The sequence below is a fragment of the Peromyscus eremicus genome, chromosome 8a, assembly GCF_949786415.1.
Source record: "Peromyscus eremicus chromosome 8a, PerEre_H2_v1, whole genome shotgun sequence".
Lineage (NCBI taxonomy): Eukaryota > Metazoa > Chordata > Mammalia > Rodentia > Cricetidae > Peromyscus > Peromyscus eremicus.
The window spans coordinates 29,340,814-29,358,743 of NC_081423.1; the positions used below are offsets into that span (position 1 = coordinate 29,340,814).

The window sequence follows — 17,930 nt, forward strand, 5'->3', positions numbered from 1 at the left end:
ATGGCACTGGTATTAAACCTAGTTTATTGCTTTAAAATCTCCTTCGAGGGTGAAAACCTCCATGCCACATAACTACCAGTAAATGACTGTCTTAGGACAAGTCCAGAGATGGGCTTCCCAGTATCTGAAAGCACAAACCTTCTCTAGGGGTTGTCATGAAACTTGGTTTTTATTCCCTACTTGTCCAACTTTGATATAAAATGCTATCAAGTTACCATTAAGTTAAATTTGCTCATCAGAGCTAACGATCTCACTGCTTCATCAGTATGCAGAGGGAATTGCTTGCCAAAAATGCTATAATGCTGACGGCCATGTATCAGAAGCCTTTGGGCTTAAAAAAAAATCACATTGCTGAGTCCCAAATATCCACATGGGTGTCTTACATTGGCACTTCAAAATTAAGCATTCAAACGAACATTCTCAAAATGTACCCAGAAGTCTCTGGATGTCTGCCGTGTGGGTACATACATCTTAGCTTTCTCAAAGACATACATACACACAAGTTAGACTCACTCTGTAGAAACCAATTAAGTAGGCCAAGGAGTTGAAATCTTTATTATACTTTTTTCCCCTTAAAAAGATTTTAGCAGTTACCAAACATGAGCTCTCTTGCTTCTTCCTGGGGAGTGGGGAGAACAGGAAGGAAAAAAAACGGCATCAGCAGATGGGGTGTCAATTAGTGAGGGATGAGGCCAGACGCTGCACTTTCAAAAATACATTTTCTTCTTGGCTGTAAATTCTGCAATCCAGACCAGGAAGCAGGACATGGGCTGTCTTTTAACTAATTCCTGATGGGGGCAAATAATCTTTTTCCTCTAAAATATAAAACAAGGTCAAGAGGAAACCTGACTTTCCTATTGAATCCAACACACCTCGGCAACAAATGATTTCTACTACTCTCTGCCCCCTTGCTGACTCCATCCCACCATTAGCAGGAGGGGCTGGCCTCGAACTCACAGAGATCCGCCTGCCTCTGCCTCCCAAGTGCTGGGATTAAAGGCGTGTGCTACCACTGACCGGCAGGAGGGGCTATTTTAAAACCTCTGAAATTCCAAGGCTATACAGAAAAACCCTGTCTTGAAAAAAAAACAAAAAAACTCTGAAATCAGTAGAGCCCCCAACCCCAACTCCACCCTTTTTTACAGTCTTGCCATGTAGTCCAGCTTGGCTTCAAATGTTTGCTCTTCCTGACTCAACCTCCTGAGAGCTGGGATTAAGCTAAACCACAGTATCAGGCCTCCTGGTGCTCCTGAATTCAAATGTTACAGTTCTGACTACATTGAGGCTATTTGGAAATGCCTGCCCAGAAGTCTAACCCGAAGTCAGCTTTTCCAACTGAAGTACTTCCGGTGTCCATGGAGTAGCTGTTTCTCCATCCTCATTCATACACACACATATAGCGCCCCAAAATACCTTTTCTTCAGAAGAGTTAAGTGACTGGAAACTATGTCCCTGGTCAGAGATGATGATGATCAAGCTAACAGTTCCAGAAAAATCAATTCTGGAATGGTGCAGGACACCCAAACCACTCGTCATTTGTTCGGCTGGAGCTGCCACCCCGAGGAACTGGCACAAAGCCTCAAGTGTTCCCTGGGATTCCTCAATCTGGAGGCATCGTGCAGGCAGGAACCCATATTTAACTTCATGCCAAAGATGAGCACAAGTACATGGCTTTCAGAAGTGGGATTTTTCAGTCACCACGTTCTCTAGTTAAGAAAGGTGGGTGAGGGTAAAGTTTGGGCTCCTCTTCTATCAGAGGTGCAAAGAGGCGACAGGTTTTTGTAAGGCTTATGCCACAGCTAAAAATGACTCCGCCAGCAAAGCATGAATAGTTCTTTTATAAAAATAGGATCATGATTTTGAAAAGAGCCAAAGAAGTCATGTTCTAACACCGTAAAAAAAAAAAAAAAAAAAAAAAGGTATTCTGCTTCAGCACAGTAAGATACACCGCCCCCATCCATTGCTTCTTTCTCTGTCTCCACCCAACTCCAGCCACGCCACTCCTTCCAGTGTTCTTGGGGCTAGAAATGCTCGAGCCACCTAAGGAGAGGAGACTCAGGGAGCCCTGCATGGCTAAGCACAGCAGAACTGCAGGGTGCAGGGTCAGTTCCCTTCCTCCAGAATGTCTGGGTGTTCCTTCCAGAAAGCATCCCCAATGAGGTCGCAGTACAAGGGCAGCGGCCTGGTTCTGGTCCGGGTTATGGTCATCTTTTTCCCTTCCATTTCTTCTGGTAGCCTAATTTCTTGTGTCTTGACTTCATCCACCTATGGGTGAAAGTAGGGACAGTGTTGTGAGTGGGAGAGGGACACAAAGAAAATTATGGGAGAAATTCACCTTTTTACTTGATATGCCACTGACTGTTAAGAGTTTTATCAACAGGGTAGACATCTTTCTCTCTAAGTAGAAATACAAATTAGGTTGGCATGGAGCATACACCTTTAATCCCAGCACTTGAGAGGCAGACAGATTTTTATGGGTTCAAATCTAGCCCGGCCTGCATAGTGCATTTCAGGCCAGCCAGGGCTACACAGTGAGCCCCTGACTCAGAAACAAACAGAACGAAACAGTACTTTTAGGGCTGTGGCTGGAGATTTGTGGTAGAGTTCCTCTCCAGCATATGTAAAGCCCTGGGTTGATGCTTAGCAACACAAAATTTTCAACAACAAATCTCGTAGAAAGATCACTTTACTGTATTGTGAAAAGGGACTTAGATGACTGTTGTTAATGTCACCTTGCCACCAATTAGAATCATCTGAGTAGGAAGACTCACTGAGGAACTTTCCAGACTGTCTTACCTGACTCTCAGTGTGGGCAGCACTTTCTGATACCAAACCCAGCTTCCATCACTGACTTGGGACCAGCAACCCAGGAGCCTTGCAGGTTTTCAGTGCCGGGGTGGAACTATTGAGCCACCCAGCCCAGTGAGCTGTGCAATTACAGGATTCTCTCCCTTGCCAGTGTGAGACAGGCCCTGAGGGACAACTCCAACTGCTGAGACACCTAGCCCAAGAACCAGGTAACTAACGGGTCCTCATCCTCTTAGGTGAGAAACAACAGTTGTACTATGTTAGTGTAAGTTGATTTAATAACACACACACATACACACACACACACCAGTACACATTTATATTTATATTCATTCTATTGTTCTGTTTCTCCAGAGGCACCCACTAACACAGCAGACTTAAAAACAAAGGGGACTCATTTCCTAGTTATCACTGACTATGGAACTGAAGGCATTTGGATGCCCACATAAGCATCCAAAGCTGTACCAAAGGACAAACGTGTAAGATAAAGCTAATAAATGAGCTGAGGCTGCCAGTGGGGCCGATGGCTCTTAAGGTACCCTTTAGTTCTTCAAAGCACTCATTCAGAAACAACTAACATGAAAAGAAATCAATTTAGAGAAATAAGTATGCCTATGAGCTGAGAGCAGAGAAAATATTGGTGGAAGTAAGTATAGAGGCATCCAAGAATACTAAGGCAAGTTATGAATTTCTGGGGGAATCTCGGGAAATTGCTGAGAGCCAAAGTCTCTTTTGCTACCTCCATCCCCGTTTTATAGTATCTCTTAGCGCTCAGTACTTTGGCTGTCTTGGAGTGGATGGACCACTTAATGATACGGGGAAGAGTATTTTTTTAAATGTTTTATGAAAGCAAAATTCTTCCGATCTATAGTCTACTCCTTATTTTATTTTTTAAGACAGAGTCTCACTATGTAGCCCTGGCTGGCCTAGAACTCATTATGTAGACCAGGCTGGCCTTAAACTCAGAGTTCTGTCTGTCTCTGCCTCCTGTGTGCTGGGATTAAAGATGTGCGCCACCACGTCTGGCTTATTTTTACTTTATGAGTATTTTGCTTCTGTGCCTGAGGTCAGAAGGAGGTACTCAATCTCCTGGGACTAGAGTTACAAATGATGGTGAGCCACCATGTGGGTGCCGGGAACTGAACCCAAGCGATCTAGAAAGGAACAAATGCTCTTAACTGCTGGGCCATCTCTCCAGCTCATACTTTGCCCGTTAAGAGGGTTTATTTGATATGAGGACACAGAAAACAAGGACTAATTTAAAACTCTGTGATACTGTTTACATTGACCCTGAGAGATTCCAGGCCACTGCTGACTGAAAAAATGAGCATCCAAATTGTTCCTCCCCAGAGTCTCCTATTGGAAAGTATCAATGCCACATTAGCAACCAGCACCGTACCCACACATGGGGTGGTGGGCAAAACCTTACCTGGGCGAGACTAGGGCTCCCACATTCTGATCACCATTTTTCTCTGAATATGTAGCCTTACCTTCTGCCACACCAACACTGTCCCTTTCCTGTACATCTGTGGCTCGTCATTGTAGTTGATGTGGAACTCAGAGAACAGGATCTCATTCTTGTCTGCTGTCACAGTTCCCTGAGGAAACGCGGAGAGAAGAAAATCTCAGTTGGTCTTTCTCCTACACGCCCACCACCCAGGAGGATTGTTAGAGCTCATCGTACTGTTACTAATGGATTTTCATTTGAATTAAAATTCCAGTCAGTCTACCGCTGAGCTATACCCCAGCCCCTGGCATTCTGATCTAGTGGGGATTATTACTAGCCCCTGATAGCCTAATCTAATCTAGTGGGGATTATTACTAGCCCCTGATATCCTAATCTAATCTAGTGGGGATTATTACTAGCCCCTGATAGCCTAATCTAATCTAGATGTCTACATTCATCAAGTCCCCTTCTGCTGTAAACCCCAGTTGCACTGTCCAGACTACGTGGGGTTTGCTAACAGCAAACAAGAACTCTGTATCTAAACTTGGTGTTAATGTTTCTTACTTGATTTCTGGGAAGAACAAGTGGAGGAAGGCTGTCTTTACCCTTCTAAGAGGAAGCAAACTCTGAGGTGGGCTCTAGACATGGCTGCTGGCGTTCCTACTGGTGTGAAGTCTCCACTACTGACAGTATTAGCAAAGACAACTATCTCAGTAATCACAAAGAAGGAGATCTATCAGGACTGGTCACAGTTCGTCAATCACTGGAGAACCAGTCACCCCACAGACAACAATGTCATCTCAGAAGAAGGCCAGTACTTACTCAGCACTTACTTCTCCATGGATTAATGCATCAAGGCATGTTCTTTCTATAAACCTATGAGGTAAGAACTATTACTTCTAAATTTTACTGAGGCGGAAAGGATACACAGAAGTATGGTTATTTGACTCCCAGAGCACTGACTGTCACTATACTCAGGGGTTCTAAACCTAAGAAGCAACAAAAGCCCAGGAGGACCTGACATGAGGGAAGAGGCCGCGCAGGACCATGGAGAAGAGCGCATGCACCAGTTAAAGAGGGGTGCTAAGACACAGTTGTAGCCAAGTGTAAGCACGCTGTCACAGCAGCCCAGGGGGGAGTAATAATCAATCCCTGCTGACAGCAAGCAAGGCAAGAGCTCCTGCCACTGAGATCGCTATAGCCTTTCAAAATGGACCTGTAAAGGAAGCTAAGGAACCAGAGAACATTCCAGAAATGTTAAGAGAAACCATCTGTGTTTCTGTCTTAGGATTTTTATACCTTTAATCTCTCCTGGGCTTGGACTGGTGTTAGTCCAGACTGCTGGATAAGGGCCCAGAAAACTGTATTATAAAGATTATTGATGTGACCTGTGAGGAAAACAAAATAACATTTATATATACTGAATCTTAGTTATATATAAACATATATTATTATGTATTATAGTATATGTACTTTGTTTTATATATAGACTATTTATGCTTCCAGGAACCCACAACCCAGCTTCTCTCCACTTTAGAGTACACAGATCTCAGAGACATTCAGTGGCTTGCCCAGTCTGCCTACACAGGGAACAGACGGGGAAAGGGCTAAGCATGTAAAACGTATTTCCTGAAGCCAGCTTCCAGTGGTCATTTCAGTAATGCCTTATGCAAATATGTTGACTTAGGTGTTCATTCTAGAAACATTTTCCAAGCTACCGGATTCATACTATTTCCATTTCGTTTCCAATTTTTCTGGCAAAATAAAAACATGCAACTACCAGCCTCAAGCAAGCATCACAACACAAACACCACTGATGCTGGCACTGGTGCTCTGTAAGTTCACAGAGCAGTGGGTAACTGCAGGGGACTGGCAGGGAGTAGCAGGGACTATGCAGCTTATGACTTCATGTGTGTGTCTCTGTGAGTTTGTGTTTCAGAGCAAAAAGGTAGGCGCCACCACAGAGGCTCTGCATAAACTGCGTGGAAATGCAAGACTGCCTTATCTTCTGATTTTAAAAAGCAAGCAGGAGCTGGAGAAATGGCTAAATGGGTAAGAGGTCTTGCTGTGCAAGCCAGAGGACCTGAGTTCGGATGCCAGCACCTGTGTAAGAAGCTGGGCACAGCTACATGCACCTGGAACCCCAGAGCTGTTGGAGGTAGGAGGATCTCTGGGCGTGCTGGCTGCCAGACTTGTTCCAGGAATAAGGCAGAGCAGAGTGACGGAGCAGGACTTCCCACTTCCTCCTCTGGCTCTACAACACTTGTAGAAGCAAGCACAGGTAAGCACATGCATGCACACATACATTCACATGGAAACATTCATTTGCACACACACACACAGAGTGCAAACAACTACAGGTCATTTTCCTGTAAAATCACCTAACTTTGCAAATATTTTCAACTAGTGTATGAGAGCGAGCTGGGTGTGGTAGCACACACACTAATACACGGGCCTTTTAGAGCTGAGGCAGGATTTGAAGTCAGCCTGGGCTATAGAGAAAGACTATTGAAGAGAAAAAAAAAACAAAACACTTTTTTTTTTAAAAATGCTTGACTCCAAGCAATGTACCAATGAGCCAAACTTGTATCAGATCCACAGCGCTAATGTACAGATTTGGTGTGTGACTTGAACTATGTCCATCATGCCACTTACAGTCTGCCTGCCGCCAACTGAGGTAGTCCTTCAAGGTCTGGTTGCTAGGATACAACACGACTCTTCCATCAAATCCTGGGGGATACAGAAGGGGCTGGTCCTCAAAGTAATCCGGCCAATAAAACACATAACTGGAGGCGAACTGGGAGGCCACGAGAGTCATGAACTTACTTGCAAACGCAAGGCAGGTTGGGTAGAAGAAGGGAAGAGAAAGTGTTTGATATTAATTCAACACCAAGATAGGACCTGTGGATGCAACAGAGAAATTACACAAACTGTCCAACCAGCCAGAAGATAAAAGATATTCAGCTAAGACAAACTTTGAAATTCTGGCTGTATGTTTTGAATGTAGCCTGCCTCTGCGTAAGTTACTCATTGTCTTAGTCAGGGCTACTATTACTGCAATGAAATACCATGACCAAAAGCAACTTGGGCAGGAATGGGTTTATTTGGCTTACACTTCCATATCACTGTTCATCATCGAAGGAAGTCAGGACAGGAAGTCAGGACAGGAACCCAAGCAGAGCAGGAGCCTGGAGGCAGGGCCTGATGCAAAGGCCATGGAGGGGTGCTACTTACTGGCTTGCTCACCATGGCTTGTTCAGCCTGCTTTCTTACAGAATCCAGGACCACCAGCCCAGGGATGGCACCACCCACATGATCTGGGCTCTTCTTCTATCAATCACTAACTAAGAAAATGCCTGACAGGCTTGCCTACAGCTGGATCTTCTGGAGGCATTTTCTTAATTGAGGTTCCTTCTCGGAGGCCTTGAGCTTGGATCAAATTGACATAAAACTATGCGGCACACTCCAAATTTTCCTCCATAGGATGTAGTATAAATTTATGGTTCAAGATTTTGTTGTTTTTCTTTTGGGGTTTTGGTATTGTTTTCAGTCTTGGAAGAAAGGGAACCAATATTTTAAAAACATACCAATTCATCATATAATTTGATTCCTCTAAGAGTTTCTTTCTTTCTTTCTTTCTTTTTTTTCTAGCCTGAGCTGAATTGCACCGAGACAATAATCTAAGAGTTTCAACATACTACCAAATTAAGTATCAAATTTATCTTCTTAGTTAAAAGTTTAAATAATACTTTAATGCATGGAAAGAATGACACTGGCCAAGCTACCTATGAATCACTAATACTCTATTTTTCTACTCTCTGTTTACAGTCTAAATAGTCAATGTAAGTCAGCCTGGGAGCTGGACTGACGGGATACAGACGGGAAAGAATCAGATAAAGAAAGCATCTGAAAAAAAATAGATTGCACAAGAATGCTCAGACCTCAGTTGAAGGAAACAGCCAAAATAGAAAATGTGCACTCTGTAGATGCAACATCACCCAAAATATTAAGCTCTCAGCTGTTGTCAAGACAAACAGAAGAGCAGAGAACAGGAGAAAAACACCCTAATGGAGGGCTGGTTTTGAAACTCACCTGGCTCTTCTTTTAAACCAATTGCTTTTCTGCCTGAACACAAAGCTGTACTCATCACTCTGTCCATATGCAATCACAATGTCCTCCAGCTCCTCCATTACTGTCTGGGCACATCTGGTCATCAGATTGAGAGCTCGACTGTCATTAGGTTTTGTAAAGTTGTGTTTCTCAGCAAACCTTCATAGAGGAAAGAGAAGGGCACAGACAGTGAAGAGTCGGTCATTACTACATCAGTTCACAGAGCAGTTAAGAGAGGATGATGCTGCCGGGCGGTGGTGGTGCACACCTTTAATCCCAGCACTCGGGAGGCAGAGCCAGGCGGATCTCTGTGAGTTCGAGGCCAGCCTGGGCTACAAAGTGAGTTCCAGGAAAAGGCGCAAAGCTACACAGAGAAACCCTGTCTCGAAAACCAAAAAAAAAAAAAAAAAAAAAAGAGGATGATGCTGCAAGCGTGCTGCTAGCTACAGCTTAACATATTTCCTTGAGAACTGCAGCCAAGATGGAGAAATAGCTCAGCAGGTAAACTGTCTTATAAATATGAAGACCAAGTTCTATCCCTGAATCATAAAAGGGGGTGGTGTTTCTGGCACCCACTTGTAATCCCAATGCTGGGGAGGTAGAGACAAGAGGATTCCTGGGACTAGATGACCACCAGGCTAGAATACTTGGTGAGTTCTAAGGAAGTTTCATGAGAGACCCTGTCTCAAAAAAGACAAGGTGGACAGGTATAAGGAGTGACACCCAAAAACTGACCACACACTTACATACAAATAAGCACACACACGCACACACACACACAAATTGCAAGGTTGTTTTTTTTTTTTCTTCTTGCTTTTGCCCAACTGACAAAAAGGAATACAACTGCTGGGCTTCAATTCACTTTCCTGTGACGTTCACCTTACTGGGTAAATAGAGGATGTTACCTTATTAGTCCTGATGATTAGGAGATCAAGATGTAATTATGCCTGGCTCTTATGAAGTGCTCGGTACACATTATTATAGCTATATGTACTTATACAGTTAGAAAATAATAATAATAATAACTAGCAATAACGTAACACTTTATTGAAACTAAGTCCCCATCGGTTTACTTTGTCTCCCTCTTTTTTCCACTGACTGTAGTGCAGTCAGTCCATGTAATATGAAGCTGACAATGAGAAAGGGATATACTATCAACTCCTGCCCACAGCTAGGCTTACGCAGGCCTCTTAACAGTCAGCCCTCAAAGAAAACAGAAGGGCTGCACACTTGGCTGAAGTTTAAGGAGTGGCCCGGGAAGTGACTTTTCCCCTGACAAATTTCTTGCAAACTGGTTTCTACTTAAGTAGCATAGCTCTTCACTAATTACACTATCTGGCTTCTTTTAAGTATCCCAGCCAGGGGGCAGCAAATTCTGACCGTAGCAAGCCCTTCCGGCGACGCTCAATGCTGAGTGCTCATTGGCTGCTGCGTTACCCCAGTAACTGGGAGCCGCGCATTTCCCGGAAGTGCAGGCGCCGCACGCGGTCTCCCGCCCCATCAGCTCACCGGTGGAAATTCCGGCCGTCCAGCCGCACCACGACCCAGCAGTGTGGCAAGCAGGTATCGTCAGCCTCAAAATCCCGCACGTACTCAAACTTGCTCTTGGCCATGGTCACCCCAAACCTCAGGAACCGTCTCAAAGTAACGGAAGTAGCGGCCAAGCGACTGCCGATCTCAGCAGCGTTGAAAGGCCACATTCCCCATGGGCAAGCACTGGACGGGCCCCACCCCGGAAGTTCCTGTCGCTGACGGAGCCGCTCTAGCCACGGTGGAGGCTTCTCTCTCCACTCTCCTGTCTTCACCTCAGCAAGTTGCCAGGACTGTGTTCCCCAGCCTGGAACAAATCGCTCTCACGAAGCTGTCAAACATTGTTTCGTGACCAAGTTTGAAAGTGTAGTTGTGACTCTTTTGTCTCTTATTTCTAAATAGCATTTACAAATTATTTCTAAATAGCATTTATAAATTCCTTGCAAAGACTGAAGTACACTAAATTATCACTTTACAGCTCTGTGGATAGGGCCTTCCAGATTCTTCTCGGTAAGTTTAAACAAGGAACATAAAATAGAAATCAGTCTTCTGTACAGTTTTGTATTTTCCTCCATTGACCTTGTTTGTTTTTTCCAGTTTTATGTACTGGTTGTTCTGAAGAAGTGTGAGTTAAACAAAGAAAGGACAGCTCAGTCTATAAAGGTACTTGACACCAAGTGTGATGACTTAAGTTTGGTCCCTGGAAGCCACATGGTGGGACCTTCCTTCCTGGTAGCTAATACCTGAGGCATGCTATCCTGCCGTATGCCATTAGATGAAATTTGTACTCATCACCATAAAGTAATTTTGTACGTGTATGAGCTTGTGTGCATCTGTGTTTATGTGTATGTGGAAGTCAGAGGTGGACATCAGGTGTCCTCCTCAGTCCCTTTCCCTCCTAAATTTTGAGACTGTCTCTCGCTGATTCAGCTAGACTAGGTGGCCAGCAAGTTTTAGGGAGCTGTCTCTGCCTCCCTAGTGCTGGGATTACAGGTATAAACTTCCATGTCCCACTAGTTATGTGAATGCTGGGGATTTGAACCTGGGTCTCTATGCTTGCCTGGCAAGCATTTGAATTACTGAGCCATCTGCCCAGGCTTGAACTCATGAATTTTAAAAATGCGTTTCCCAGCTTTGCCCGTTGACAGAGATGACATGGCACCCTGTAAGCAGTAAGCGTCGGTTCTCGGTTGCCAACGCCACTCCTTGTTAGAGTAAATTCCTAGAAGCAATAACTGCCTCCAAGTTAGCTGTGTCACAGAAAACACAAAGTGAGGCTGAGACACATGTTGCAGCAGAAGGAAAAGAACCATTCAGAGTAATAAGAGGATGTGACAAAAAAACGAGCCTTTGTGAGGAGTGCTTCCACCAGGAAAATTAGAGATGGTTCGAGCGTGAACTACGGTGATTGATTATGACACACAGCAAAGGTCAAAGCCCACAACATCATAACAATACTCAAACAAGGAAAGCTGTGTTTGATAGTGTTGGAGGTGATTGTTACACTGATTTCTTTGTTTTTTGTTTTGTTTTTGTTTTTTGAGACAGGGTTTCTCTGTGTAGCTTTGGAGCCTGTCCTGGAACTTATTCTGTAGACCAGGGTGGCCTCTAACTCACAGAGTTCCACCTGCCTCTGCCTCCCGAGTGCTGGGATTAAAGGCGCGCCACCATCGCCCAGCCTGGTGATTGGTTATTAAAAGAAACAAGGCATTTGCCTTGTCTCTCAGTTATAATTCAATGCCAAGTGACAAGGGAAAGCACTTTACAGAAGAATGCTGACTAGCTTCAAATATGGAATGGTGGGCTCAGATGATCAGGTTTTTCTATGAAATAATTCAAATGTGGATCACTAATGGATACTAAAACTTATTTATATAATTTGTGAAAAAATGCCATGTTCTCCAAATCTGGTGGTATTGTCTCACAAATTGTTTGCTAATCACAAAAAAGAAATTCACAGTCATAAGCAAGAGCACTCGCTGCCTTCAGCCAGTCACCAAGCCAGTGCCATTGATTTTGCTAGAACCTACCGCCACTGGAGATCCTGGTCAGCGCAACATGACAGACACACAAGGTTGGTTAGAGTTGACTGAAGTATTGGACCAATAGGTCACAGTCTTCTCCACATCTTAAAATCGGAGGATACTCTTGAAATTGCCAAGTCCCAGGCTTCCTACAGAACCTTTTCAAGTATGGGCCAGGCAACAGTGCATTTTCTTTCTTTTAAATAATTTTCTCTATGCATCTTTTTAAAAGAGATTTTCTTTTTTATTGCTTGTGTACTCATGTGTACTCAAGAAGACCAGAGGAGGGTGTGAGGTCCCTTGGAGCTGGAGTTAATTGTTTGTGAGACCCCAGATGTGGGTACAGGGAATTGAACTCCAGTCCTCTGAAACAGCAGCAAGTGCACTTAACCAATAAGCCATCTTTGCCACACCTGTTTCGTCTCGTAAGACTTAAAAAGTTAAAAAAAAAACAAAACCACAGATGAAAACCTTAACGTGCATACTAGGATGGTAGGGTAAGTTAACATATTTATTGGGTAGGTGTACTCCATAGGTTTGTGTCAAGATGTACACCAAATCCTAGTAATGACTTGCCCAGAAACTCCCACTTTCTTCCCATCCACTTATCTATCAAATCCTTAGTGGTTTTGTAGTGGTTCTGAGGTTTCTATTGGTTTGTAAGTTGAACTTTGTGTTTACTTTCCTGGTTTCTGCCACAAATGAGGTAGCATTCACCACAGGAGTCTCCAGGAACTCGGGCCATTACCAATGTTCTACTGTATTTGTTCTATGAATGTTTATTAGTGTGTGGCAGTCATACAAAATAATGGACATCATGTTCATACATGCATGTAACATTCTGATTATATTCATCTCCCGGTATACTCCCCTATTCATCACACATATTCTGCTTGATCCCATTCCTTTCCTTACTATTTCCTCTTCTAGTTACACTTATTTTTTAAAGTCCACATATGAGAGAAAAAAATGCAGCTTTTTGTGTCTCACTTATTCTTCTTGGTTGTGTTAGACTCCTGCTGCTGTAATAAATAAGCCCAAATAGGAAGAATTTATCCAGCTTAGGATTTCAGTTCACTGTGGTGGGGGAGGGTCTAGTGGAGCTCACTTCATGGCATGCAGGAGAAAGCCTGGGGGAGAAAGCCTGTGCTCTAATAATACAGTTGTCATGGTTATCTTAGTCAGGGCTATCATTGTTGTGGTGAGACACCGTGACTCAAAACAACTTGGGGAGGAAAGGGGTTATTTGACTTACAGGTTACAGCCCAGTGTCAAAGGAAGTCAAGGCAGGAACTTGGAGGCAGGAACTGACATGGAAAGCTGGCTTGCTGCTCAGTTTGCTTTCTTCCTTCCCTATAGGTCTCACTATGTATTTCTAGGTGTCTTGAAACTGAAACTCACTGTGTGGAACAGGTTGGCCTCGAACTCACAGAGGTCCTTCCTCCTCTGCCTCCTGAGTGCTGGGATTAAAAGCATGTGCCACCATGCCTGGCTCAGTTTGCTTTCTTACACAAACCAGGACCACCTGCCCAGGATGGCACTGTCCATAGTGGGCTGGGCTCTCCCACATGGAACATTAATCGAGAAAATGCTCCCACAGATAGGCCCAAGTGATGGAGACAGTTCTTCAGCTGACGTTCCCTCTTCACCAATTTGTGTCAAGATGACAAAAGCTACCCAGCATGCTGTTCCAGATTGAAAAGGACTTCAAAGTCAAACCAAACACAGTGTACAAATTCTGACTCAGTACTACCTTCAAAACTGCTATAAACACACTGGGGGGTAGTCTAATTATAAGCTGTCATTAATCACCACTGTCTGAGTTTATTTCTTGCTCATCACTGCTTTTTCTTCAGGGGGGCATTTTGATCCCCAAATTGTCTCAATGCAAAATCCAGGAAGTGATTTGAGAAGTTTCACCACTGGGTGGTGCAGCATCTTTTTTTGCTGTTCATTATTTTTTCTATTTTTGTCAGTTTCATACACATATGTTGTAGAATATTATTTTAAGGTGTGTTACTTTTGTTTATGTTGCATTTGTTTAACTCTGTGAAGCTGTGTTACTTTGCCTGTCTAAAACACCTGAAGTTCTAATAACGAACTGAATAGCCAATAGCGAGGCAGGGGAAAGGATAGGCGGGGCTGGCAGGCAGAAAGAATATACAGAAGGAGAAAAGAGATGGAGGAGTGAAAAGAGGAAAAGTAGCCAGAGAAAGAGGAGCACTCCAGGGGCCCGCCACCCAGCTACACAGTAAGCCAATTAAGAGTAAGATTTACAGAAGTAAGAGAACGGGAAAAGCCCAGAGGTAAAAAGTAGATGGGATAATTTAAGTTCAGGAAATCTGGCAAGAAACAAGCCAAGCTAAGGCAGGGCATTTATAATTAAGAATAAGCCTCTGTGTGTGATTTATTTCAGAGCTGGGTGGTGGGTCCCATAAAAGAGCAAAAGCAAACAACACCACAATGTTTTGTGATCATCGTTACTCCCCATTATTGTCTTTATCTGTCTCACACCCCTCATGAGCCCCCTTCTTCCCCAGCTCTTCTCCTGCACCTACTTCCATACCTTGTTTTTCTTGGCACAGGTCTTGTGCATGTAGCCACAGCTGCGAGTGTTCCTCATTGTGATGGCCGCCCTATTATCGAAAGACAGTGTTTCATAGCACTCCTCTCCATCTTTCATTCTGCCCTCCCTTCCATGATGTTCCCTGGGCCTTGGAGCCAGCAGGGGAGTATTATCCTCCTACACAGAAGGGGAAAGCAAGTAATGTAACAGTAATGTAATCCACTGGAAAGGTTCAGTAATCAAAAGTAGGGACTTATTGAAGATAACAGCTATGTGCTTGTATAGGAGACTAATCTTGGGAGATACTGGAAGTATTTGGCAAGGTAAATATAGGTTGCCAGAAAAGACGAAAGTGGCAGAATGTTAGATTAATTCTAATGGTTGCCATAGGGACATACATTGTATTGGTTTCTCATCTCTTCTATATGCACATATAGAGAAATTATGTCTCTTCCTGCCAAAATACCTTAAAATCCAAACAGACATCCCATGGCTGTAACTTTATCTGGTCCATTTTGAAGGATCTTCTTTCTCAGTGCTTGGCTGTGAACTAGTCACATCTCACACACAAGCTCACACACTGTGCACATGGCCCTCAGAGGCTGAGGCCTCCAGTTTTGGTATGCAGCTTCTGTCTCCGGTGGCTACGGTCTGATCACTGCCTCCCGATTCCAGACAGGCAGAAGAAAGGGAAAAGGAGGCCAAAGGCCATACCTCCCCATGAATCATTTCTCTATGGGTTTTTCACTAAAGCGGGACAAATTCTGCTGACTTATTTCTGGTCTTTCTTATCTTCAGGAGACGTGAGGACATGCAGTTCTTTTAGCCTGGCGCCTGGCTGTCACCAACAAGGGGAGTTTTTTCGGTTTTGTTTTGTTTTTTTAAATGCCAACATGTTTTTGTTATATTTCTATTTCTGGGACGCTTCCATTCAGAAACCACTTCATTAAGATTTGGCCGATTTTCCCTTAACCTAAGCTTATTTTGAGAAAAGCTTAGATTATAGAATTTATTATAAAAATCAGCTATTTGTTTTTACATTGCTGTTTGATCAACCATGAAGACCCAAACTGAGAGTTACAGCAGATGGCACTGAAAATAAACCAGCACCTCTTTGTGTAACCCATTTTGCAAAGTGAAAAATATTTAATGCATTATTAAAAATGGTCTTGGGCTGGCAAGATGGCTGGGCAGGAAAAGGTTCCTGTCACCGAGCCTGATGACTCAAGTTAGAACCTTGGAATGACCCGAGTTAGAACTTTGGAACACCACGTGGAGAAAGGAGAGAGCCCACTGCCCCAAGTTGTCTTCTGACCCCCAAGTGCACATCATGGCATGCAGGTCCCCCCCCCCCACACACAGACAAATACATAAATGTTTAAAATGTGTGAAGGGCTGGAGAGACAGCTTAGTGGTTAAGAGTACTTGTTGCTCTTGCAGAGGGCCTGGACTCAGTTCCCAGCACCCACATGGGAGCTCACAACCACCTGTAAATCAAGTTCTAGGGGAATCAGCAATGTCTTTGTGGAAACCTGCATACATGTGGTATACACACACACACACACACACACACACACACACACACACACACTTGCACTTAAAGTAAAATCTTTTTAAAAAATTTAGCTGGGCAGTGGTGGTGCATGCCTTTTATCCTAGCAACCAGGGGGTAGAGGCAGGTAGATCTCAGTGAGTTCGAGGCCAGCCTGGTCCAAGACAGGCTCCAAAGCTACACAGAGAAACCCCGTCTCAAACAAACAAACAAAAAGAAAAAAATTAAAAACTGTATTTTAAAGGTTTTCTATGTAAATATTAGAACAACATACTTATTTCTCATCTTGTTTTCATGTCCTATTTTTAGGTATGCCTTACCAAAGCAAACATCAAATAAAAATACTCTCAATTATTACGTCAGTGCCTCTAATGTCAAGGTAACAGGTTAACGCCTAATGTTTAGTTTCTGCAAGCACTAATTTTGCATGCTCAAAACACCCATGATTAGACACTTAATATTTGATATGTTTGGGTGGCAGGGTGATGTAAATGATAAAATACATGTATAAGATATGAAAGTTAGTACAAAAACAATCGGTCTACATAAATATGGAAAATAGTTCTGTTTTCTTTGGCTCCATGTGTGGATTTATGCTGTCCTTAAACTTGATGAAAAAAAAATCTCAAAAGAGCATCTACTGATGAGAAACTAAAGCTGGGTAAGCAGATTTGCTGGAACTGGGGAAGACAATTAATTCAAGACATTCATTTGCCAGAAAGAAAGTAGCCAAAGATGGAAAGGCTTTTTTCCTTTCTTTTGAAAGGGTTCATTATAATGTTTCACCCTAAATCCCATTACACTAAAAGAACAAAGTATTAACATGCACTTTTCAAAGAATATTTTAAAATAAAAATTAATGCTTCAACACACTGTGCTCTAGCTAAGTGAAATTTCACTCTTAATGGTTTGAAAGACTACATAGAATGACCTCAGAGAATTTACAGCACAGTGTAGGTGGGGGGTTTGGTGTCATCAGTGTCTTCACCACTTCTAAGATCATCAACGTGGGTTCTGTAGCCATCTCCAGGACCACATGTGTCTGTTGTGTTGATTTTAGTATGTCCTGGAAGTTCCCTGTGTGCCTCCAGACCTCTAGCTTCATCTGCATTATACTACAGATGATACAATTGTATCAGCTTTGTTACCCTGATAGTCTCACAGACCAACCAGTATAAGATCTGAGCTGTTTATGCAAGCCTTATCCATCCTCTAGAAACATTAACTCTCCTTTTACATTTTTACTCTTACCTCTGTTCCTGTTTTTAACTGTTTGTACCTTCTTTCTTTGGCATAATGATATGGGCAGCCCTGGGGTAAGGCAATGACTCATTTCTGCAAGCCACTGCTTTAATGGACAGGCTGGAAGTATCATCAGGGGTAGATCTTGGTGCACAATGAGTAAGTTAGGTTGGTTAGTTAGTTAGTTAGTTATAAGATAGTTATCTTGAATCATGCACAGCTCATATAGAAAAACAGAAAGAGAGGTAAAGGAAGGAGACCAGAAAACGTGTTGAGACTTTGGTAAAATGAAGCATTTATCTAATTATTCTTTATCAATAAAAAATTGGGAGTCAGATATGGTGTAAGAACCTGAATGATCAGAGAAGCAGCAGAGAAGCCACCAATGACCTCCTACCTCTTCCATTTCTCCATCCAAAAAAAAAAAAAAAGGCTGAGATCTTCTGTCTGTCTGGCCTCAGTCCTCCAAAACCTTTATGGTTAATTTGGTCAGCTAGTGACTAGCTCTGCCCTCTGATTCAAAACAAACTTTATTGTCAGAATGCAATCTAAATGTCACACAACAGTAAAATGATCCTCCCTTGCCTGGGTGTACTCTTCCCTGTTGTCACTGGCCTTACTCCTGTCCCCAGTGCAGGAACAGGTGGTTCT

At 43.2% G+C, this 17,930-nt stretch overlaps 1 protein-coding gene across 6 annotated transcripts in view; it reads right to left on the bottom strand.

Moving 5' to 3' along the window:
• Positions 1-1,098: 1,098 nt before the first annotated feature.
• Thg1l (tRNA-histidine guanylyltransferase 1 like) overlaps positions 1,099-17,930 on the bottom strand; it is a 41,111-nt gene continuing 24,279 nt past the window's right edge. Inside the window, exons 2-7 of one of the 6 annotated variants that reach the window (XM_059270386.1) lie at positions 14,486-14,662; positions 8,348-8,524; positions 6,911-7,080; positions 5,555-5,643; positions 4,299-4,406; positions 1,099-2,265 (exon numbers count right to left, since the gene is read on the bottom strand). In XM_059270386.1, the coding sequence (XP_059126369.1) occupies positions 2,104-2,265; positions 4,299-4,406; positions 5,555-5,643; positions 6,911-7,080; positions 8,348-8,469 (651 nt within the window). In that variant the 5' untranslated portion in view covers positions 8,470-8,524; positions 14,486-14,662 and the 3' untranslated portion in view covers positions 1,099-2,103. Of the gene's footprint in view, positions 2,266-4,298; positions 4,407-5,554; positions 5,644-6,910; positions 7,157-8,347; positions 8,525-9,270; positions 9,379-9,745; positions 9,829-9,874; positions 10,105-14,485; positions 14,663-17,930 lie in introns of those variants that run through there. The other 5 variants (XM_059270385.1, XM_059270388.1, XM_059270387.1 and 2 more) reach the window with 5 other exon arrangements.